This window comes from Megalobrama amblycephala, linkage group LG3 (assembly GCF_018812025.1).
Source record: "Megalobrama amblycephala isolate DHTTF-2021 linkage group LG3, ASM1881202v1, whole genome shotgun sequence".
Lineage (NCBI taxonomy): Eukaryota > Metazoa > Chordata > Actinopteri > Cypriniformes > Xenocyprididae > Megalobrama > Megalobrama amblycephala.
Window position 1 is genome coordinate 52,522,684 of NC_063046.1, and position 26,676 is coordinate 52,549,359.

Sequence of the window (26,676 nt, forward strand, 5' to 3'; positions counted from 1 at the left end):
GTTATAAAATAATATTAAGCAGCACAACTGTTTCCAACATTGATAATAAATCAGCATATTAAAATGATTTCTAAAGGATCATGTGACACTGAAGACTGGAGTAATGATGCTGAAAATTCAGTTTTGATCACAGAAATAAATTATATTTTAAAGTATATTAAAATAGAAAACCATAATTTTAAATTGTAATAATATTTCACAATATTATTGTTTTTTTATGTATTTATTATTAAATAAATAAAAAACATTAAAAATGGTAATGTTTCCAAACTTTTGCCTGGTATATCATAAAAAGAAATTGAGGATATATTCTATTGACATATAGGCCCACTTACCGAAGTGTCTGTATAAAAGAAAATATCTTGTAAATGATAGGTTTGGGCAACGACAGTGGCTTTAACTAAAAGGATCGGTGTTGACTGGAGTTCAGACCAAACCTATGATGACGTCAGGGGAGGAAATGGAACATGGAGCCCGAGGCTCAGAGAACAGCAACACTCTCCGCAATGGACTGAACGGCGCTGGACACATTCACGCGTTTACCGTCTGACCGACTGCAAAAATCACACTCTGGGATTCTGGGTTACACATTCCGCTTGTATCTTTCGAAAAGCGTTTTACCGTCGTTGTAGATAGCACCATTTAAGCTTACGTTGTACAGTCGCAAAGTGGAAACCAACTTTACGCATTCAGTTTCTCAAGAATGGTTTTATTGTTTCGTCACGCGGATATATCGAGTTTAATGACCTGTTTTAGAGAATCTTAGAATAACTACCGTCTGGAAACTCCTTCGTTTTCTTTTGGAATTAAAATGTGCAATGAGAAGAGCACAGAGAAAAAGTTTATGTGAACAGATTTCCTTGAGTTTGTGAGACTGTTATCTCGGGATGGTTGCAGCTGTCTCTCTTTTAGCGCAGGAGCGAGATCTCCACTTTGACTAGAAACAAAGAAAATGCTTCGTGTAAAACAGTGGAAACTTGCGTACTATCAGCTGGAGGAGGTTTGTTGAGTTGTACAATGATTCTTGTGGAAAACAAAGAAGGATATTCGACCGCTTCCTTTCGGACTGCTTAAAACCATGATAAATCGACCCATCTAATGTTGTGTCGAGTCCGTATTTTGACCATGACTTAAAGGAGTGCTGACCAGCGTCTCTGCTTGATGGCTTTTGACGAATATTCATCGCAGAGATCGTGTTTAGATATAAACAACAACAACGAAAGGCTTTCTGGGCTATTTATATGCTAATCTAACCCCCTCTTCTTGCCGTGTGAATATCAACGAAGGCAGGAGTTATGTCGGTGGGCGCTACTTGCGTCTTTTTCCTGGCTTTTGTGCTGCTCAGAGGTTTGAGCTCTGCAGGATCGATTAAATGTAACTTCTATGAAAACTCCAAAAGTGCAGGAGGGAAAAGCTCTTCGTCTGGGGACACAGTGGACAGAAAAGTGGCCTGCAGTAACATGGAGCTCCATCAGGTGCCTTCTACTGAATCGTTTCCCAACAGAACTCTCACACTGTAAGTCAACACTCATTTACCTCACCTCACATATTGTGTTTTAATATTTAACAGTCATTTATCTCAAAAATGCCCTTAACCAGATATCACAAGGGGCATTCCTGCCATTTGACTTCATGACTTCTGGTCCTTGTGGGAAACTTTTGAAAAAGAAAGTGATTTTTCAAAAGTCATACAGGTCAAGCTGAGTGACTTAAATTGTGTTCTTAACAAACATGTTATTAAATATACAAAATAAATACATATAAATATTTAATCAACTAATCATTTGATACTATCCCCCGGTTTCACAGACAAGGCTTAAGCCTAGTCCCAGACTAAAATGCATGTTTAAGCTGTTTTAACTGAAAGCAGCTTGCGCTGACAATATCTTAAAATATGTCAGAGCTATTGATTTGTCTGAAGATGCACAGCCAGATTTTTTTTTTTTTTTCTAATGCATGTTTATAAAAGCTAAAGCCTAATCCTGGCTTAATATAAGTCCCGTTTGTGAAACCAGGCCTAAATTTGCTTATCTTTTTACAATTCTCAAGTCTCATTATTTTACTTAAAGGGTTAGTTCACCCAAAAATGAAAATTATGTCATTAATGACTCACCCTCATGTCGTTCCAAACCCATAAGACCTCCGTTCATCTTCGGAACACAGTTTAAGATATTTTAGATTTAGTCCGAGAGCTTTCTGTCCCTCCATTGAAAATGTATGTACGGTAGACTGTCCATGTCCAGAAAGGTAATAAAAACATCATCAAAGTAGTCCATGTGACATCAGTGGGTTAGTTAGAAGTTTTTGAAGCATTCGAAAATACATTTTGGTCCAAAAATAACAAAAACTACGACCTTTATTCAGCATTGTCTTCTCTTCCAGAATCCTTTCCATTGAATTGATTCCATTGAATTGATTCCATTGAATTGATTCATTGAATTGATTCCATTGAATTGATTCCATTGAATCCTTTTATTTGTCGGCGTTGGTAATGCACTTTTACGTCGCCGTGGTTGTTTTTGCCGATTACGACATCTGCGACATTTTGAAGCATCAAAAATAAATTTTGGTTTAAAAATAACAAAAACTACGACTTTATTCAGCATTGTATTCTCTTCTGGGTCTGTTGTCAATCCGCGTTCGCGACTCCGCAGTGACGCTGCTGACGTAAGACGCTGCTGACGTGTTATCTGGTGCGCCCGAGCTTCGTTTACAGTCTGAGGGAGACGCACGCTGTATTCAAGCTATTCTACGTTGTTTGTATTTTGGTATTGCTATTTTTTTAAAATGGTGCGTAAGTGTGCATGTCGCGGATGTCCTAATCGCCAAAACAACGACGTAAAAGTGCATTACCAACGCCGACAGATGAAAGGATTCAATGCAATCAATTCAATGGAAAGGATTCCGGAAGAGAAGACAATGCTGAATAAAGTCGTAGTTTTTGTTATTTTTGGACCAAAATGTATTTTCGATGCTTCAAAAAATTCTAACTAACCCACTGATGTCACATGGACTACTTTGATGATGTTTTTATTACCTTTCTGAACATGGACAGTATACTGTACATACATTTTCAATGGAGGGACAGAAAGCTCTCGGACTAAATCTAAAATATCTTAAACTGTGTTCCGAAGATGAACGGAGGTCTTACAGGTTTGGAACGACATGAGGGTGAGTCATTAATGACATAATTTTCATTTTTGGGTGAACTAACCCTTTAAGAGTGATTAACTTTTTTTGTGATTAAACCTTTTATAGGACACACACTATTAGTCAATTTAAACTGTGATTCACATTATTGACTACAATTAACTATGATTCAAATAAATACATAGAGTGGATTCAGCCATAAAATGGTCATGGTCATAACAATAGCAGGACATAATTTATCACCAGTGAACGCTTATAAAATTGAAATGGTATATTTGACTTAATTTTGGGTAACATGACCATTGTAAGCCATAATGGCTAGCAACTGTGTGCAAATTTTGTTTTGCATGGAACTGTGTGATCTTTAGCTTTTGTTACTTAATGGGATAGTTCACCAAAAAAAAAAAAAAAAAAATTCTGTCATTTACTCACCTTCATGTTGTTCCAAATGTAAAATTTGAGTTTTGCTGAAATATCGAGAGGCTGCTTGTTGCTGAATAAACTATGGTTTAAATGAGAACATGACACCTTGAACAGCATAAAGAATCCAATTGCCCACTTTCAGATTTAATTTAGGGTTTTATTTATATCTAAAAACAAAAAGTGGTTGAAACACATACATAGAGCACATCACACTTGGTAAACACAGAAGCTGGTGTGATGAATGAGAAAGCGCATGACGCATACATGAGTTTCCCTGTTTACCAGATGTGATACGCTATATGTGTGTTTTGATCATTGTTTACATGTAAATAAAAGCTTAATTAAATCTGCGAATCATATAAAGCAATTATACCTCTTCAAAAGATTTCACAAACCGCTCTGTTCATTTTGTGACACCTTTACAGCCTTTTTGGATCTATTAAGTTTTGGTTGTGTGGACTTTAAGTGGAGGACAGAAACCTCTTAATTTCTCTTCCTTAAGACACTATTAGTCTTATTGGTTTGGAACGACATGAGGGTGAGTAAATGACAGATTTTTGGTGTCGCTTTAAAGATAAAAATATTTGGTAACATAGCATAACATACCAGATTTAGTCTGAATATGTTTTGTAGGATCTTAAGAATAATTATTTTGGGTTTAGTTTTGGCCTGTGCTCTATCTGTGGCTGGCAGTGCAGCCTTATTAGAGTTTAAATGAAAAGAGGCCCACGTGACAGTGTCTTTCAGAGATGGATATCAAGCATGTCTGAAAGCCTGAATGGCTGTGCTGAGTTTAAAAAGAGAGGAAGAATGCATGTAAAAGCAAAGACTTTGGGAAAATAAACATACTGTTAGTACACACTGTTGAAACCTTGACTTAGGTGTGTATAAATTTATTTCACTACTTTTTTTTTGTACTGAAACTGAAAAAAAGTTTTCTTTTAGCTGAAAACCAAAAATAAACTTATTATTGGGTAGTTGAACTCTATATGCTGCAGGGTGTTGAATTAAACCAGTCATAGGAAAGTTCTTTGGCAACGAGATGCCTCTTGATATTTCATTCAACAAATTTTACATATTGCTACTTTAGCAACATTTTCGGTCACGGTGACATGCTAATGTAAAGTGAACATTTGATTTAGAAACCCTAGGTTGATATTATAACACTTTCTCAGCATTACATTGGTGAAGCTTTGTGAGCTGTTCCCGTTGAATGAGATGGAGGTAGTTGAAATTCAGCAGTGTCAAGTTCTCAGACCCTGTACAGGAAGTCTCAGCATTACAATAGCCAAACTTTAAACTTCATTCATGGTGTCTCATGGTTTGGCACATGAATGGCTATTTACAGATAGGTTGAGAGTGTTTATGGGCCACAAATCCAGCAGTTGTGTCACTTCACATGGAGGGGCCGACACTAGTTATCCATGGAGTCCTACTACTTCTTTTGACCTTTTCTAACCCTGAAAATCAATTACTTTCCTCAACCTGCTGTAGGATATCCTTCACCTCACACACATATGTGGGGTCAGCAGGTTTATTATACCACCCTTTCAACAGTCCCCATTTACAACCTTGTGAAATTAAGCATTTAGATTGCTTTTTTTTTTTTTTTAACTGGTTTTGGGTCAGTTGGTTTTGATCTTGTTAAAGTCGACATGAAATGAAAATTCACCCCATCAGTTTTCTACATGCATGGTATAGATCTTATTGTGTACGACGCATCCATGTTTCTTCTTTTTTGACCTCATAATTGTTAATTAAAAATGTCATAACAATCTTCCAGTGAAACAACAAACTTCTCTCTGTGCTGTATGCACGTCGTCTTCAATCATTTAGTCATTTTGCAAACTTGGGTTCATCTGCCTGCGTTTTTGAGTCCAACAACCGATGCTTAAATCCCAGTCCCTGCCATACATTTTTTTCTTGTTCGGTAATCTGTTACACTTGGATTTGCATCACAATATAGAGGAAAAGTTCTGCCACTACTTCCGTTTCTCTGCGACTTGTGCTTGGATATGGAGTTTGAGAGTTTATGCAGTGCTGCTTCTTAAATATCCTGCAAATGGCTTTAGGAAAGTTACTAAATCTCCGCCTAACGTTGACATTGTTTCTTAGTGCTCGGGATTGGTTTATAGCAATTTCTGTTGTAAGTGGATCATGTTTGTGCAGCTGTCTTTTTATGTGAGCGCAGTCATGGAGATTGTTTCTCTTAGGCAAGTGTTGAAAGCTACACCTGGACTGAGCTGTCCTCCCTAAAGCACACCTGGTAACTAGCAAGGCAGTGTGGGATAGATTTCAGAAAAGCTTCAAAATATTAATTAAAGGGTTAGTTCACCCAAAAATGAAAATTCTGTCATTTATTACTTACCCTCATGCCGTTCCACACCCGTAAGACCTTTGTTAATCTTCGGAACACAAATTAAGATATTTTTGTTGAAATCTGATGGCTCCGTGAGGCCTCCATAGGGAGCAATGGACACTTCCTCTCTCAAGATCCATAAAGGTACTAAAAACATATTTAAATCAGTTCATGTGAGCACAGTGGTTCAATAATAATATTATAAAGCGACGAGAATATTTTTGGTGCGCCAAAAAAAACAAAATAATGACTTATATAGTGATAAAAACTATAGTGATAAACACTGCTTCATGAAGCGTCGGAGCATAAATTAATCAGTGTATCGAATCATGATTCAGATCGCGTGTAAAACTGCCAACGGCTGAAATCACGTGACTTTGGCGCTCCGAACAGCTGATTTGATACACTGATTCATTTATGATCCGATGCTTCCTGAAGCAGTGTTTTGAAATCGGCCATCACTAAATAAGTTGTTATTTGTTTTGTTTTTTGGCGCACCAAAAATATTCTCGTCGCTTTATAATATTAATATTGAACCACTGTACTCACATGAACCGATTTAAATATGTTTTTAGTACCTTTATGGATCTTGAGAGAGGAAGTGTCATTGCTCCCTATGCAGGCCTCACGGAGCCATTGGATTTCAACTAAAATATCTTTATTTGTGTTCCAAAGATTAACGAAGGTCTTACGGGTGTGGAACGGCATGAGGGTAAGTAATAAATGACAGAATTTTAATTTTTGGGTGAACTAACCTCTTAAAAGTTTTGATTTAACTTAGACTTTCATCGTTTCAACTCAACAAGAAAATATCAGTTGGCAGCAATAGTGAATCATTCATCCTCAGGTCAAATAACAAAGAAATAAAACTATCGCAGATATTTTTGATGTTCAATTACTTTATCCTGTCCCCTGTTAATATGCAGAGTCAACAATAAGCCATCCGTATGTTGATTGCTCACAAATTACACACTTCACCTTTAATGTAATTATTTGTGTCTCATGAGATTGAGAAATAATCTGTCTGCAGTTTAAATAGTTGATTTTATTCTATTGGTATATCCATTTTTGCCCTATATTTCCAAATATTATACTAGCTGTTTGAATGTAGTCCATGTTTTTTTTCATTGTTTAGGAAGATTTTGTCTTGCAGAAGAAATAACTTATGTAAAATGTGCAAGCATGTTTTGCTGCTCTCTGCTTTCCAGTGCTGCTATTTGTTTGGTGTCTATAGATCCTGTAAAACCTCTGAAAATCAAGATAAGGTTGTATCTTCACCATCTGTCTCCAGCACTAGCAGACCTGCAGGTGCCTAGCCAAATGCTCATTCAAATGCTAATTATTAGAACGTCTTGCCCACTGATGTAAGTCCCAGACGAGTGGTCATCACCCCAATCACATCATGTGACCCTGTACAACTAGTCTACACCTCATTCTTGCCCACCAGACATAACTTATTGGTAGATAATGTAAATTCATGAAATATTCACAATGATTTTGCTGGCTATATGAAGTTCAGCAGCATTGTGGATATTGTAATTATTTGATGTGTTTTTATTTTGCTATTAAGAAAGATGTCCATATTAGTCCCTCTTTGTATTCTTTCATGTGATTTAAAGGTGTCAAAATTGCTGTTTATTATGTTGCCGCATAGAAATGAGTATATCATTCTTAATTTTAGGGTTGCTGATATATCGTTTTAGCATCAATATCGCAATGTCAAGTATAGGGACCATATAGAGCTGGACGATTATGACCTAAAATCAAAACCTTGATTAATTGAACATTTTACCTTGATTACGATTAATGAACAATTATTTTGTTTGTTTGTTTGTTTTTTTGCCCTCATAGTTCACTTACAAGGTTTGTACTGTAAATATGCTTTACTATTAAAGCTACCCTAGAATTAAAAAATGAATTTATCTTGGCATAGTTGAATAACAAGAGTTCAGTACATGGAAATGACATACAGTGAGTCTCAAACTCCATTGTTTCCTCCTCCTTATAAAAATCTCATTTGTTTAAAAGACCTCAGAAGAACAGACGAATCTCAACATAACACCGACTGTTACGTAACAGTCGGGATCATTAATATGTACGCCCCCAATATTTGCATATGCCAGCCCATGTTCAAGGCATTACACAAGGGCAGGCATTATTAACGTCTGGATCTGTGCACAGCTGAATCATCAGACTAGGTAAGCAAGCAAGAACAATAGCAAAAAATGGCAGATGGAGCAATAATAACTGACATGATCCATGATATCACGATATTTTTAGTGATATTTGTAAATTGTCTTTCTAAATGTTTCGCTAGCATGTTGCTAATGTACTGTTAAATGTGGTTAAAGTTACCATCATTTCTTACTGTATTCACGGAGACAAGAGCCGTCGCTGTTTTCATTATTAAACACTTGCAGTCTGTATAATGCATAAACGCATCTTCATTCTTTATAAATCTCTCCAACAGTGTAGCATTAGCCGTTAGCCACGGAGCACTATCAAACTCATTCAGAATCAAATGTAAACATCCAAATAAATACAATACTCACATAATCCGATGTATGCATGCAGCATGCATGACAAACACTTTGTAAAGATCCATTTTGAGGGTTATATTAGCTGTGTGAACTTTGTTTATGCAATGATAGAGTTGAGAGCTCGGGAGGGGGCGGAGAGCATGAGCAATTAAAGGGGCCGCAGCCTGAATTGGTGCATTTCTAATTATGCCCCAAAATAGTACACAGTACCAGTACGTAATGAGAGCGATTGCGTGTGTGAATTAGTCATACCGTCTCTCTATTAATTTTGAAGCTGTGGGTTATAAATAGTTACTTCAAAAGTAGAAAAATATTTGCTATAATAAGTTTTGAGGTTCTAAGCTACTTTAGTGATAAATCACAGGACAGCGCTGACAACTATTTTCTGCGCTCCTCTCTGTGCGCGCAAACTTCTCGTGATGCGCAGTTACTGTTTGTATGAGTGTTCGTGTCACAATGCAGCTGCGTGAGCATGGTAGCTTGATATAATAATACACATCCAATCGTCTAATCGCTTGAATGTCTAAACTGGCAAACCGTAATACACATACAACTGACAAAGTTTAGTGAAGACGCAAGGCTCACCGCTTGCGCGCCGTCTCTGTGTTCACTCTGCATTCACCTGCGTGTTGACTGGACGGGGCGGAGTCACGTGGCAACACGTGTGCTAGTATGTAAGTGGGAAGTATTAACAGGATTAAAAAAAACAAAATAACCGAACATGGGAAAATTATGTCGGTTAGAGGTTCTGAATTTCGGTTTCGATTACTTTTCGATTAATCGAAAAGTAAACTGTACAGGATCATAGTGCACCACAGTTCGAGGCGCATGTGATTCTCGGATCCATTGCAAGGTTTAACCACCATAAAGCGAAAGTTTATCATTTGAAAAGTTGAAAGTTTTAGATTCTATCAGTTTAATCATTCAAGTGATTTTTAAACCATTCGAGCACAAGAGAGCTAAAAAAGAAAAGAGAACTAAATTCGGAACTCGCATGCTGTTTTCTGTGTACACACAGAGCCACACAGACAGCACACAAACACCGAATTCCGGTCTCTTCTGCGTCTATTTGTGCTTGAATGGACTCATACATACAAATTATGTCAGAATGCCCATCTCTGCAACAGCAAGTATCCTCGTAAACAGTAGCGTATGGCTTACGTGAACGTAAACTATTAGGAAAGAAAACTGATGCGTATCATTATTTTGGATCCATGCATTCGGTCTTAAAGTGACAGCAGCCTAATATTCCATGAGTCATTATTGTTAATCAAACAACTAGATGCTAAAATAAAATCACATTTGTAGCTCTAATTAAGATTCATTCTATTTAATTTATACAGTGAAGACTAAGCAGTGTTGTTTTACATTTGATTACCTAAATACTGTTAGATTTACCTTAAAATACATAGTTTATTTAATTTGTATCTTTGTTCCATTGCATTTATGTACAGATTCACAGATTCCCCTACAAAATCACCCCAATCGTTCTAGAATGATTATTTCTTTCCAAAAAAAGCTATTCAAGTCGTCTGGTTATTTATTTTTATTTTTTTCATATTGCAATATATATCGCAGAAAAATTATCAATTATTTTCCAATATCGCGCAGCCCTACTTAATTTAGTGAAAAATGAAATGCTGAATAAATACTTTACTGCTTCACAGGAAATGCATAAATATCAACACATTTGAATATCAAAACGCTGAAAAATATATAATTTTGAGCTAGTCTACCATTCAAACATTTGAAAACTTAATGTTTTTGAAAGAACCCTCTTTTGCTCACCAAGGTATTTTCATAAAAAATTAAATTAAAAACAGTAATACTGTAAAATATTATTGCAATTTAAAATAACTGTTTTCTATTTTAACATTTTAAAATGTAATTTATTTCTGTGATGGCAAAGCTGAATTTTCAGCATCATTACTCCAGTCTTCAGTTTCACAAGAAATCATTCTAATGGCCAGGTTTAATTCATTTTCTGCGTTCCACTCCGTGCCTTTCAAAGTAAACTCCTTTGGTTATGAGCGTGGAAAGATGCATTTGGCACGTGCACACTATCTACTTTGATCACTTTAAAGCGCCCTTGCTGAAGCATTTTTTTTCTTAAACAAAAAAAACAACAACATCTTAATTGCCCTAAACTTTTGTATATTCACCAGCCCTAAATGTACAGAAAAGCAACACAGAAAGTTAAGAGAACCTTTATTATGTGAATGTTTCAGTTATCAAAAGCATAATGTGCAGTTACATTCAGAAACAAGCTCGTTTTGTGTGTTGACTTAATTTTGTAAAATAAGATCCGTTCTGAGTAAAACTTTGTAGACGCTGTTAAACTTGTACTCAGGCTCACACTAGGAGTTGTGTGTCAGTAATTCTCCTGGGCTCATATTGTAATCATGAGGGAGGGGAATCGCTCCCAGCTGGGAGATGGCTGTGCTTGTGAATATCTGTATCACTCTCAAATTGATCTTGACAGATCAGAGTCACAAGGCAGCGTGTGCTTGTTTATCCCTACAAACTTCAGAATGTTTTCAGGCATTTTTTTTCCTTTCTTCTCTTGACAGCTTTTAAATCTACAATTAAGGTTGCCAGAATGAAAATGTAAACGCAAACAAATGTAATTGCTGACAGATGAGAAGTTCATCTGAGAGATATCATACGTAATATGTAAGACTACAGCTACAATTAATGTAAATGATGATTAAACTTTCTATAGTGTTATCAATATTTTATTGTTTCATAAAACCTCAAGGCCAATATACAAAATGTTTTGAGGTTTTTTTTTTTCTGCTCCTGTGTTCTCATACATTTATAAGTGAAACAGGATATTCAATTGTGATGCATAATTTTTAAATATTTATTTTCTTTTAACTGAAAATCGAAACTGGAAATAAAGTTTATTCAATAATTAATTAATCAATCAATCAAATTTCTAATAATAGTCATTTTAAATAAAATTTTACAGAGGGCATCTTCCTGAATCTGGGAGAGTACAACGGCGGCTGTATAAAAAGATTACTTATCACTGTGAAACATCATTCTCAAGTCGTCCTTGCAAAGTTGGTTCAGATCGATCGGCTTAATCATCTGCATTTTCAAAATCCGACTCTGGCTTGAACTGACACGGTAAAACCGACGACATTATTAACTGTGTTTACAATTGCTTAAAGCCTTGGAAGCTGTGAGTCACGAATATGGTAAGGGGCATTACATTTCTGTCACACGCTTGAGGTGTTTGGCCAGTCACAACACAGTGGGTCATCTGACCAATCAAAGCACTCTGAGCTTTTCAAAAAGGCTTTGTAGAAATCAGCATGTTTCAAACAGACAAGAAAAATATAAAGTCTGAAATTTGATTTAATTCATTGGGAGTTGATTGGATTGTGATAAGTGGGTGTTAAATACCAGAGATTATAGTGGAGGAAACCGCTGGTATATAGACCTTATGTAGCCCCGCCCCTTTTCAGCGCTGCGCTCATTCTGCCCGTCTTCCTGTTTGTATTTCCACAGCATGAAGGTAAGATCTTACAGATTTATGGATGAGACGCTCATTTTAAAATCTTCCCAGTCTACTGACATTTATGACATCCGCTTCAAACATTACATTGCACTTTCGTTAACTCTACAATAAGTAAATCCACTTCACCAGCTAATTACTCTTCGACAGTGATGCCATAGAAATATACAGAGCTACTGTATAAATGGAAGTTCAAACACAGAATTGTAAAGATGGCTGTGCGGCGCACTTGTTTCTCTGGTGCGTAAGGTCTATTGGTTGAAACCTATGTAGCCTTGATTACATCAATTAAAAAGGAAAGTCCCCATTTTAGAGGAGGAGCAAGTGGTTACAGTTCAATGACATTTTTATGTATTTCTTTTACAATAACGTACACTGAATCTTCTACAGTATTCCCGGATTTGTGTATTAAAGGGGACCTATAACGCCCCTTTTACAAGATGTAATATAAGTCTCTGGTGTCCCCAGAATGTGTCTGTGAAGTTTTAGATCAAAATACACCAGATAATTTATTATAGCTTGTCAAATTTGTCCCTATTTGGGTGTGAGCAAAAACACACCATTTTTGTGTGTATCCCTTTAAATCAAATGAGCTGCTGCTCCCGGACCACTTTCCAGAAGGAGACGGAGCTTTAAACGGTTAGTTCACCCAAAAATGGTAAATTTATTACTCACCCTCGTGCCACTTTACACCCGTAAGACCTTTGTTGATCTTCGGAACACAAATTAAGATATTTTGGTTGAAATCCGATGACTCGGTGAGGCCTTCATAGTCAGCAATGACATTTCCTCTCTCAAGATCCATTAATGTACTAAAAACATATTTAAATCAATTCATGTGACCCTTTAACAGCTCGCGCGTCGGTTGCTCAACAACAACAAAGCTGGAGAATCTCACACAGCCAAAATGACAATTGTCAGTAACGGTGCTTCAGCCTTACATTGTTCAAACCAGGAGTCGGACACTGATGGAGAGACTCAGGAAGAAGTTACAACTTTTAGAATGCATCTGGACGTTTCTGAACGGTTAGTGGATAAATTTATGTAGTTGCTGTGGAGTTGATTCAACTCATCGAGTAGCATGTGTCGTCATGTTAATCTTTTGTGCAAATTCCAGTGTTTAATTGACCTTCATTTGTGAAGCAGTCCCGCGTAAAATGTCGGCATGGCAACAACACTCTACTACAACAAGGGGGCAGGGTTTATGTAAATTTTAGGGTGATGTCACTAACCTGGGAAGAAGCTCGTTGTAATCCCTACCAGCCATTTGTTGTAGTCCCTAAACGGAGATTTCTGAAAAAGAAAATATCTCCCTTTGCATTGAACTTTGAACGTCGTAACTTTGCAGATGTTGTTTATGCTCAAACAGCAACTTTACACACTAACTAAAGTTTAAAAACGTGAAATCATAATCAACAATCCGTTTAAGAGTAAATAGTATCTTTTTTTTATTTTATTTTTTATGTTGACTTTAAACAATTTACATCATGCAAATGCGTCCTCTCAGTTCATTGAGACACTTGATGATATATCTATTCCATAATGTTCTGCACATCTGGAGTTTGAAAATCCACAAACTGTTAAAGTGAGGAGAGGATAGGAACTGTTTGTGTTCTCAAAGCCAGAAAAATATGTAGGCTGTCTCAGTAGGCCAAGCTTGTAATAAAGTCACCCCTCAGCACCCCATAATAATAACAGTCTGGCTGGACCTGTTGATAAGGGGTTGTGAGCACGAGCAACCGCATCCGGTGCAACTGTCCCTAAAATGGCCAGCCACAAACAGTTGTGGTGCTTCCTCTGGAATGAACATCACTGTTTATTCCTGAATTACACAAAATGGAGGAGACATGTGGAAGATGTTTCCCCTATGTTTTGGCTCCGGAAAGCAAAAACAAACATGATTCAGCAGTGGATTTTAGCTGGTTTTCATTTGAGAAACCTACTTCTAAAGTTAGAGGCTTTTGTTTATTTTTGCTGTAATTTCATGTTTCGAAATAAAACCAAGTTAAATGCAATTCATTCCTTATTTATCCAATGCAACTGTTTTCGTTCTTGTATATCACTTGTAAGCTGTGTTTAGCACTGCACCATTTTATAGCAAAACAAATTTTCTGGTGTGTGCCTCAGCAGCCACTAAAGCTCCGCTCCATTGACAGTCATGTCAGCCAATTGGCTGTCATCTATGTGGAAAATTGAAGCAAGAAGACCTCCGATTTGTTTCAGACCTGTTCTATTAGACTGATTCAGAAGTAGGAAACATAGGTTCAATCAGTGTATTTAATTTCAGGTTTTTTTTTTTTTTTTTTTTTCATTTAGCAGGCGTTTTCATTAGGCCACAATTGTGATTTTCCTTTGGGTTTAAACTTTAAAACTTTTGGTTACCAGTTAAGACCTTTTAATGGTTACATTACCACTCCAGTTGGGTTGATATGGTAACTTTTCATATCTTTCTGTATCTTCAGCTGTTAGAAGCTTCTTTCTGATGATTAAGAGCTTGGCTAGTGTCTTGTATTCTCAGCTGCTTGTCCTTGTATTTGCTAGGCCACTTAATATTATGCAGTGAGCAATTTTTTTTTTTTTTCTGAGGTACTTTGTTCATTGAGCCCAAGGTTTTGAGGATGCAGCTGATGAAAAATAAAAATCTGAGCATGTTTGCTCATGAATTTGCAAGCAAACAACAGTAGATCTAGTTTCACACTTCATGTCCGAGTAATGTATTATTTGACTGTGGTCACCTAGTTTTTAATATCAACATCTTTTGTTTTCTCCACAGGATTTTGAGTAACAATAAAATCCAGGAACTTCTGAATGGCTCTTTCATTGGTTTGTCATCACTGGAACGACTGTAAGTTCAAAATTCTCTTTATTTGTTATATTAATTGTAGTTAATTTTAGTGTGGCTTATACACTGTTAATAGACTGTGATTAGGAAAATTATGAAAGTTCCTTCAATTCCATCCAGAAACCTCCCAGAACCAGCCTTCCCTTGTTAAAAAGTACACTGTAGCATACTTATTACAGAAATAATATACCTTTAGAATTACTTAAAAATATAAGTGGAAACTGGATGAATTGCTTTCAGACATTTAATTGTATGTTAATTGCAGTTAAATGAAAATTGGGACCCACTTTATATTAAGTGGCCTTAACTACTGTGTACTTACATTTAAATTAATCATTTGATACAATGCACTTATTGTGTACATACATGTTTTTACATTGTACTTATATTTTAAAAACACCTGCATGTAATTACATCTGTAATTAATTTCTGTAATTACATTTATCATTACACTGTTGACCCATCCCTTACCCCTTTCCCCTACCCTTAAACCTACCCATACCACCAAAGCTTTCCCTAACCTTATCCGTATCCCACCTCAATAGCAGCAAAAGTGTTTTGCAATTCAATATGAACCCAATAAGTACATTGTACTTATTTTTTGATGTAAGTACATAATAGTTAAGGCCACTTAATATAAAGTGGGACCGAAAATTGTATTATAGTTGGAATTGATATTAAATGCAGTTAGTTGAACTTTGTAACAGATCATTACACTTTGACGGCGATTCAGTTTTTGTTTTACCTTTTTAACTTCAGCGAACAAATAAACAAAGTAAATGAAGAAGTTCTAAACCAATTCATGATAACTATCTTCATTATTTATCTAAAAAAAATTATTTCATGTTTTTATTCTGAGAAAAAAAAAATGACAAAAAAGGGTGTGGTTTATTTAAGGAAACAAAAAGAACAGGTGAAGAGGTGAGGATGTGGAGATGCGGGAGTGAGATCCTGGTGGAAAATGTTTAAAGTTATGGCTATAGTGTACAGCTGAATGTACTGAAAAGCATTTATGGTAAACTAAAATGTACTTTAAAGGTGGGATAAGTAGATTTTAAAAAACGCTGTTGGACATTGTTGATATTTGAAATCAATCCAAACAAACCCACCCCTCTCTTCATTGCACCGCCTCCAAAACATACTTTTCAATCCTATTCCTAGCCACCCTGCTCCAAGTCGGTCTCGAACCTCAGCCCGTTCGCTGCTGGCAGGTGAGGCGAGTGCACTAACAACGACGCTCTAGTGGTAGTCAGTGAGCAGTGCTTTACCTGCACAACTCTCACTATCTGGCCACTGTTACACACGCAAGTGCGAGTGGATGTTTGTTTATCACAGCTGACTGGCAACAAAATGCTTCACGAAAAATAAAGCGCAGATGATGAACGAACGACATGGAAGCACAAAAAATGAACCTATAGTACTCAAGAGTAACAAACAGCACAGCAACTCCAGACAATCATGACACTCAAACCCAGTGTTACTCACATGTAAAGCAGGAATCAAAGCAGCCTTTCCGTCTGTTTTCAGGCCTTCCCGTTTAGCTCTCTCCAGTGCTGGAAAGCTTTTCTAATATAAACGCGGGTCCTAAAGATCTTGCCCAGTCATAACCCTTCATTCCAGTGATATTCTTTTGAGCTCTTTTGTATTGTCTCATCTTTCGCCCTGCAGTTGTTTTTTTTTACTCATTATATGCCCCCTAATGCTGATTGCTTACTTGTTTGTTATTGGTGTCGGGCCGACGAACTTCCAAACAGTGTTTTTCAAAATCTACTTATCCCACCTTTAATGTCATTTCTATTTCATTTTTTATGTCCTGTATTTAAATATATTTGTAATTACACATTTGTAATCATGAAGTTGCAGTTTAGTACATTTAAAATGTTAACCTTATTTAAATTATAAACCAGTACTTAACATGTACTCTAGACTGTTCCATCAGCACATCACAATAAGTGTACTTCTTATAATCAAAAGGTTATTAAAACAATTATTAAAAATGTACTTTAAAGTAAAACTTTAAAAATTCAATTAAATTAAGTTCACTTCTTTTTCAAAAGGTTTGAGAACCAAACAGTGACGTGATTGACTGATACCACAAAAGCTGCCAAATGTACATCAATCTGCAATACATTATCTGTGTACACATCACAGATAATGTATTGCAGCACACAAAGTAGTTTGATTCATTCTTTATGCAATCCTGAACTGGTTTTGATGGGTTTAAATATGTAACATTTATAGCAATCACTGTGATATTTGTAAATAAAATCTCTTCATAGTAAAGCGTCTGGAGCTGCTTTGTTTCCAGTTTAGATGTCTCCATATTTTATAATTGGAACAATCTAGTTTTGTGTCAGTTTTGGCATTCTGAGTTGTTCTGAAATGTTTATTTGATGTGGACGTTATCTGGTTTTTGACATTAAAGTCATCATGAAATCAAAATTGACCCTATTTAGCACATATTACTAGGCTTGTGCTGACCAATTAATCCATGCAAGTTAATACACAGAAAAAAAAAAAAATGTTTGTTGTAATGATCTTAAATCAAAATCTGAAAGTAATCAAAGTAATCAAAGTATTCAATATTCTGTTTAACTTGGAAATACGTCACAACACTGGAGAAAAGTCATTTGCAACTTCCGGTTCATGGGTAATTTAACGGTTCCTTTTCGAAACCAGCAGTTTTTTCAGGTAAAGTGCAAAGCTGATTGTTTCTTATTCTGATGTGGACAAGGCTATGTTGTCAAGCAGAAAGGAATCCCTGATTTTTCTGTAGAGGTACCGGTGAAGGATCATAAGGCTGTTGGAGACCTCGAGGAGGTCATGCTGAGGGCGATGTCAAGTGAAAGTTAATTATAGCCGTTGCCTTCAGGGAGCACAATCGTCTGGTCTTGGCATCAGTTTACTGCTCTGTACTTCCGTTAGGCGTTCAGTGTCACTCACTGTAGCAGTGCTGGTCAAATGCTAGAGCTCACAGCTAAATTTAGAGCCAGCCTGTACATTGAAATGCCGTATTTAGTGTTGCTGTGTATGTGTGCACTTTCCCTTATACTGCTATTATACATGACCCAGATTTTCAATGAACAGCAGCCGCTGACCAATAGGCATGTTCACGGCATATCACATAACCAGTTTCTTTCAATCAACTGCTGAATAAAGGGATTGACACAATACTTTTTTTATTACTTGTTCTTTCTCATTTAAGACTTTTCAATTTGTTTGAACCTGAAACGTGGAAGTAGTCCATTAGTTTTGTGCTTCATTTGGGGCCAGAATAACAATGTCATCCTTTAGGAACTCTAGGGGTGTATTTACCATGTCCTCATTCTTGTTAATATTCATTAAATATTCATTAAAAGGTATTTCAGGGTTTTCTGTAATTGTCCCAGTTTTTAATTTGAATATATTTTAAAATGTAATATATGTGATGCAAAGCTGAATTTTCAGCATCACTACTCCAGTGTCACATGATCCTTCAGAAATCATTCTAATATGCTGATTTGCTCAAGAAACATTTCTTATTATCAGTGTTGACAACAGTTGTGCTGCCGTTTTCAACCTTGATGCTTTTTCAGGATTCTTTGATGAATATAAAGTTAAAAAAGAACAGCATTTATTTAAAATAGAAATCTTAGAAATAGAAATTATAAACGTCTTTACTGTTACTTTTGATTAGTTTAGTGCATCCTTGCTGAATAAAACTATTAAACCCTTTCCAAAAGAAAAAATCGTTCTAACCCCACAATTTTCGACAGTATTTGTTTGTATTTTTTTCAAATTCTTCTACATATTTTCAAAATGGATTTTTTTTTACACCATAATAAATTCATTTTTCCATAGTTAATATAAAATATTTTTTAAATGTGTATGCTATTTATTTTTGTATTTCTACACACTTTAAAAAAAAATGCTGGGTTAAAAACAACCCAAGTTGGGTTGAAAATGGACAAACCCAGCAATTGGGTTAAATGTTTGCCCAACCTGCTGGGTAATTTTATTTAACTAAAATTACTTATTTGCTTGCTTAAAATGAACCCAAAGTATGTTGGAAGTTAACATTTATTAATGTTTTATAAATTAACATTTATTATTAAGTTTAATGATTAATTAAACAATAAACATTTATTAAATTGCTTATTAATAAATGTTCACCTTTTGATTATTATTGTTGCCTCTAGTAAGTTGATTTTTAATTTCCAACCTATTTTGGGTTCATTTTAAGCCAACCATATAGTAATTTTTTTTTTAAAAATAGTTGGGTTAAATAAAACAACACGTTGGGTTTGTCCATTTTCAACCCAACTTGGGTTGTTTTTAAGCCAGATCTTTTTTAGTGTATACATCCAAAATGGAAATTTGTGTAACTTTACACATTTCATTATGAATTCATTCATGAATACACCTCTTTACTCTTCATATTAGCCTCTTTTTTTTTTTTTTTTTTTTTACACAATCTACATTATAAAATGTTTCATACACAAGTCGTACCACCAAAGAGGTCTTGTAGCTTAGCCTTCATCTTACTTTCCAGTGCACATTCACCCCCGAGTAAGATCTGAGAATCATCTCATCGTACAAAGAAACAGATGGACTTTCGGCTTGTGTTTTGCTTGAATGCAAAAGAAGTTGGTGTTCGTTACAGTTGTGATTGTGGTGGAACCTTGCGTTCCAGCAGCCGGTAGACCTTGTCATTTTGAGAAATGTGTACGGAATTGAGAGCTTCCAACTGGACCGTTTAAGCCAGTTGCAAAGCTTCATCTTGATTCATGAGTGAATCTGTGCACCATTCTGTTTATAATGTGAGGGAATTCTTCACTCTTTTCATGTTGAGAAAATGATACAGTTCAGGCTATAAAGAGCTAAACCCTTGTCTTTATAACACGTTGGAAGTGTAAACATCTTTGATCTTTGCGTGCTTTGAAAGCTTGAGGAATTCATCTTCGACTCTCTTGACGGCACGGCGGGTTTCTGCGTCTGGGCTTTTTGGCACAGTTACCTTCCAGTGCTGCTCCCTATGTGCCCTCTCTGGCTTTCTGTTTTCATGCTTCTCTCTCGCTCCAATCCCTTCTGCCCAGAGCAGAGCGCTGCTTTTGTCATTCTAATAAATCGAGCTAAAGCCAGAGATGTCAGCAGTCTGATTCACGCATTATTCTCTGCACTGTGATTCTTTGTCTCTGTGTCGGTTTGTTGGAGTGTGTGTGCGCACTTTTGAAGACTGAATTGGTGAAAGGTGTTTTTTTTTTTTTGTTTTTTTTTTAAACTTTGTTGCCACCTTATTGTTGCAGTTAAAGGTAGTTCACCTAAAAATGAAAACCCTGTCATGTTGTTTAAAACCTGAATGACTGACTTCTGTGAGTTTTAAATCTACTTAAATCAACTATCAAGCTCCAGAATTACAAAAAAAATCATAAAAATATCATACATCAAGTCTTTTGAAATCATATAGAAACTTTGTGTGAAGAACTTCCAAAGAAAGAAGAAAACCAAAATTTAAGTTATTCGCTAAAAATTAACCAAAGTAGTGATTCTCAATTTGAACGAATCCATAGTTTTAAATCGGATCTTTTCAGTGAATTGGTATATTCAGTTTACAAAACCTGAATGATTTGTTCGCGAAATGGATGGATCTGGTAGTTTGACAAACTCATCCAGGAGCCGTTTATGTGACACCATTTTCAACTAAAAGCAGAAAACTATACGTTTTGGCTTTTCATTTACACGACAGTGGGGTTTTGGGTGCCTGAAAAAGCAAACATTTGAAAACAGGATTCAAAAAGTGCAAGTTTTTGAAAATGATACCGTTATTGTTTCGATGTAAACTACTAAAACGTGAATTTGTGAAAACGGTGACGTCATGCATATTACGTGTTCAGTCTATAGGTATGTAGTTTTTCTTTACAAAGTGACATCGCCAACTACTGGCCTGGCACCATAAAACAGCGTTTTTATGGATGCTTTTGAACGAGGTTTGTTTTGACAACGTTGTCGTTTGTACGCAAAAAAAAAAACAAAGGAAAAACTTTTCTATTTTTAGCACATTGTTGTCGTGTAAACATGCCCTAAATGGTTTTGTCTCAGTGATTAAAGGGATATTTCACCCAAAAATAAAATTGTTCATAATTTACTTATCCTCTTTTGTTCATCTTCAAAACACAAATTAAAATAATTTAATTAAACCTGAGATGTGACAGCAGTGAACTATCACTTTAAGCACTGGGATTTAATCATTCCCTCATAATGTGATTATAATGGGATTTTGGCAACATTGCGATTAAACTTTACCTCATGTAAACGCAATACTTCGATTAAAGTAAAGCGATTAAGCTCATAATCGTAGTAACCATAATCGAATTATACTAGATGGTGTGCGCCGATTTTAATCGCAATAAACAGGCATGTAAACACCTTGATCGCATTATTCCCTCTCTGACCAAACTGTGCATGTGCTCGGATGTACACGGATGCCTTGTGTTGTTCACACAACTTAAATGAACTCTGTGACACTCTTGTTTTCTCCTCACCAAATCGCTAAACTCTGTCAATACAACTTGCTGCTCTGCTCCATATCCTCATCCAGACGATGTGAAGAACGCAACGGCAGCATAGGCAAACCTGCCATTGCGATGTTCATCACAGCGCTGAATAATATCCAGTTTGTCCATAAAAATGTATTTTGAATTTGATGTGAGTAGATTAAAACAATACCAGTAACATGCATACTGTATACCTATCTGAGTGTGGTGTTACCATACTTATTAGCGAATAATCAGAGTAACAATTGCATGGAGTTAAGAGTTCCACTCATGTCATGTAAACATCTTACTGCAACTGAAACCTTACTCTGATGAGAAATAATTGCATTATTGGTGCACATGTAAACATAGTCGTTGAGTCAGTTTGTCAAAGAACCGGATCTTTCCAATTCACAAACAAATCATTCAATTAGGGCCACGATTAATCGCATGCTATTCTCACGCGCATTTCGTCAGTAAAGCCGGTCCCTGATTCCGCTAAATCGACATCACCTGTTTTTAAACGCAGCGCCTTTTAATAGACGGAGCCGTGTTCACGGACAAGCCACGCAATATCGCGTTCATTATCGCAGGCGATTCATCTGCGATATGAACCGATTTGCGTGGCTTTTCAGTGACTACGGCTCTGTCTATTAAAGCCGCTTCATTTGAAAGCAGGTGATGGCGATTTAGCGGTAATCAGGGACCGGCTTTACTGACGAAATGCGCGTCTGCGATTAATCGTGCAGCCCTAATTCATTACCAATTCACAAACAAATCATTCAGGCTTTGTGAACTGAATTAACCGATTCACTAAAAAGATCCGATTCAAAACAACGATTCTTTCACAAATTGAGCACCGCTACTTCTGCAAGATTTTTAGTGAATAACTTAAATTTTGGTCTGTTCTTCACACAGAGCTATCGTATGACTTCTGAAAACCACATTAATTAATTTCATGATGCTTGATTTATTCTGATTCATTTCTTTAATACCAAAATATTGTTTCAGGTAATAAAACATTTTGGCGATAAGCCAGCATATTTGTTGAAATTTGACTAGACATAATTTTTGAAAGTGTCAAATATTTCTTTAAAGACCTGTCCTAATGTATTCTGAGAAATTGTTGAAAAGCATTGAGTTTGAGCGTTCCATTTTCCCCTTTTCCCCTCTCGCTCCCCAGCCCTTGTGCAAAGGTTATAGGCAGTGCTACTGGGATGCGTGTTTGCCTTTCCACTCCAGAGAACTGCCCACTGTGACCTAAAGCTCCCCCCGCTCTTCTCTGTAGAAGTGTTTTCTCACAGAAAGAAAAGCTTTTCCATGTGCTATTCCACGTTTGCTTGACATTAAACTTTCTCAGTATTCTTTTCAGAAATATTTCTTAATCAAGAGTGGCATGTCTTAGAGATTCTGTTGTCACTAACTAAGGGGTTTAAGGCAGGAACACACCAAGGCGACGCCGACAAACTAGTGGCGACGAAAGCAGACTGCGGGGTTGGCTCACGTCGGCAGAGTCTGGGTCCACAGTTTCCCTGACACACCAAACCGATGCTCGACAGCCGACGGCCAAGTAGCACATCCGTTCTGCGTCTGCGCAAGATGAAATTCCTTTCCGTACCAGCAGGTGGCAGTAGCTGAACAGCCAATCCGAATGATCAGATGCCCAATGGACCAACGCCGATTTAACATGTCGAATCAGACAAAAAAAAGCTGACGAGGACCAACTTCAACAAAAACAAAAACTGCCCGGCGGCCGACTGTTGGCTTGGTGTGTTCCTGCCTTTAGAACGATATCAGAGTTTATTGCTGTAATGAAGCTTTCCTGTCACATCACACATGCGCACTTCAGTAAGCCTATAGAACGCAGGTTAATGTGTTTATATGCCGGGTGAAATCAAAACGGGACAATGGGCAAAAATCTAGCTGTGACGATCGGTTTATGCTTAAACCGTTTATGACCTTACTCTGATAAAGGAAAATTGGTTAAACATTTACATTTATGCATTTATCAGACATTTTTATCCAAAGCGACTTGTGTTGCATTAATGCATTTAAGGCAGTAAACATTTTGTCAATTCATGTGTTCCCTGGGAATCAAACCCATGACCCTGGCATTGCTAGCACCATGATCTGTTGTTTGTGCTACAGGAATGTTAATACATTGATATTCTTAATATTGCATTAGTGTTAAATGGTGATAACATGGTTCCTTTATATACACCTTGGTATTGAATGATTACCATATTAATATAACACTATTTACATAGTGAAGAATACCATGGTATTACTATGGTACATGTGAAAAAAAAAAAAAAGAATCCATGGTACTAAAAAACATAATACTATGACACTTTTTGATACTTTTTTTATTATTAGTTAAACTTTTAACTTTTTGCTGTTAATAGGAAAATGAAATGCTTTGAGATGCCACATTTCTAAACATTAACAAATGTTTAGAAAATCGATTTTTGAAATTTGTGATTCAGTTATAACCGTTAGAAGATAGAATTAGAATTCAAATATGTATCAATTGAAGACCGTTGTGCTGCTAAATATTTTGGTGGAAATCGTGGTACATTTTTAATGTTGTTGTTCTTCCAGAAATCCTAAAAGCATTGATATGACCGTAGTCTACCTTTTATCTCTTGCCGTATTGTGTGTTGTTGTGTGCTCCTCTATTCCACCCTCAAACCACAAATGGCACGACATCAAAGAGCCTCGCATGGTTAGTCCGCCTTTGACGCAGGAACTCTGTGATGATGTTTTGAACAGGGCTAGCTGACTAGCGCAGGTGTGGGCTCTGGGTATCTGTGACGGTAGCCTTTGAACTTATCCGGCCTTTCTCTTGTGTCGGATTCTGGAATTGTTGCACGCTTACTCATTTTATGTTCGGTCAGTGGTGGTCCTGAAGGCACTACTAGCCGTCAGTCAGTTTCTGCTATAGCCATTGTACAGTGGGCGTTTACAGTATGCCAATTGCTATAATTGATGTATAATATAGTGCAGTACATCAGGATATTATTGAATTACCTAAATAGATTCATTTTTGTAGATTGAATTACTACGTTTGAAGAGGTTCCAATCCGCATGTTACGTTACACTGCTAAATGAGAGTGATTTATTAAGGGGTGTGCGTTGGCTTATGGCTGATGGCTATGGCACGTCAAGCATCAAAAGGTTTGAGTGTTATACCCACTGGCATGTTTTCTGAGTTTTGAGTAACCTGTTATTATAGGGTTGGGTTGGCTCAGTTTAGCTCATGTTTGAAATTAACCAAAGGCCTTTTTTGAAGTGTTTGATAATGTTCAGTGCCTAAAACTGTTTTCTTTTCGCAGGGACATGAAGAACAACATAATCACACATATTGAACCAGGAGCTTTTTATGGACTTTTTGCCCTCAAAAAACTGTGAGTATTATTCTGTGTAAAATGTATTGTTGACATCAGGGTTATTATAGTTAACAAAAACTAACACCGTAAGTTTTTTGGACTGTACTAAAGCATAAGAATACCATAATATGTTTGCAGATATTTAGGAAACATGCTAAGTTCAGATATTTGTTTCTGTGAAAAACAATGCTATAGAGCTGCACAATTCTGGAAAAATTGAGAATCACAATTTTTTTTATTTATTTTTTTGTTTCAAACAGAGATCATGATTCTCCCACGATTCTGAACTGACAATTAAACAAAATAACATGTAGCCTAATTTACTCTGACAAATGTTAATTGCTGCCGTCTATTTAAAATGTTTAATGAATTTGAGTTATTTAAAAAAAATCTGTTTGAATGAGTGATTCAATAACTCACTCATAAATACTTCAATTGTTTCACTTACTGGACGAATCTAATGAATCTCCTGAATGAATGATTCAATGGCAAATACATTTCTTAATACATGAAATTGATATAATCGTTATTTGAAGCACCATGTTACTTTCAAAAAGGTGAGTTACTCTATTTTGATTGCTTCGGTAGACATCAGTGTTTATATTCTAAATGTAATAATATATAATAATTATAATAAATATAATTTTCTCCCAGTTCTTCTGTGATAATATGAATATTTGTAACACAGAAATAACGATACTGTAGCTGGGTTTCCATTACAGATTTGAGCAAAACTTTTGCAATATTTTGTAAATGTCGATAAAATATTTCCATTAACCAATGTTATGTGACTAAACTGCAATTTTTTTTTTTCTCTTGCGAGAAGTCATTCACAAAATCATGGCAATGGATGTTAGGTTTAAGTATATCGCAGCCACTACACTAGCCTTTATTTTTAATCGAAGAAGACGTAGGCGTATTATCCAAGTATTAATGGCAAGGAAAGCCCCTTATACTTGGAGAGCGGCCACGGATGTGGTGTTTTGTGTGTTTCTCCCTCCTATCAGCTTCGATGTCTTGATAAATTGTGGCATGTTCTTTGTTGTTTAGAATCCAGTGTTCCCGTAATTATTTAGTCTTTTATGAGTTTAATAAAGAACTGTCTCGTCTTCTGTCCAAACATACCGTGCCATCTTTAAAAAATGATCGAATTTTACGTACACCAGATGAACCTGTAAATGTGAAAAAACTGTTTCTATGCAGTTTTGCGAAATAATATTCCTTTTTCGATTTGCCTGAAAAACCACCTCACGTGAGTGTAAAATCTTTTTTGCGATATATATGCGAGTTTTTGCGAAATTGACTTTAGGCGTATTTTCAATTCGCAATTTAAATTTGTGCAATTTAAGAGTAATGGGAATGCAGCTTTTGTGGTTGAAAAGACTGTTTGTGAAGCTGTTTCATACATGACAACTGCTCTCTCTGGTTTAGCGGCAGCGCTGACACAGATTTGAATGTTCTGTTGTGATTTTGTCAAAGCGAATCGTTGTCATTTAGGAATGAGATCGCTTTGGTGTTTGAATCGAGATCACAGTCTTTTGACAATTAATTGTGCAGCTCTTGAATCATGCAGTTATTCTACTTTTGAAATGTGTGTTCCGTGTTGGAATATCTGTTTGTATAAAATAATAAATGACTCAATTTTGAATTTGGACTGCAGTACCCATTTCAACCACTAGCAGTCAATATTACTTACTGCGACTTTAGGGATAGTTCACCCAAAAATGAAAATTTTGTCAACATTTACTCATCCTCATGCCATTCCCCATTATATATGACTTTCTTCAGATAAACAAACACAAAGAAAATATGAAAATAATAAATCTCTGTGAGTCCATATGTGACCCGCTCTGGCGAAATGAGTCGGAAGTCGCAACGTTCTATTTTAAGATATGGGCCGATAATGTGGAAAAACAATGAAAAAAATCGATAATCGCT

At 36.2% G+C, this 26,676-nt stretch overlaps 1 protein-coding gene across 1 annotated transcript in view; it reads left to right on the forward strand.

The window, feature by feature from the left end:
* The first annotated feature begins 429 nt into the window (after positions 1-429).
* LOC125265673 (adhesion G protein-coupled receptor A3-like) overlaps positions 430-26,676 on the forward strand; it is a 55,988-nt gene continuing 29,741 nt past the window's right edge. Inside the window, 3 exon segments of the mRNA XM_048186030.1 lie at positions 430-1,516; positions 14,769-14,840; positions 24,685-24,756. Coding sequence (XP_048041987.1) covers positions 1,296-1,516; positions 14,769-14,840; positions 24,685-24,756 — 365 coding nt within the window. The 5' untranslated portion in view covers positions 430-1,295.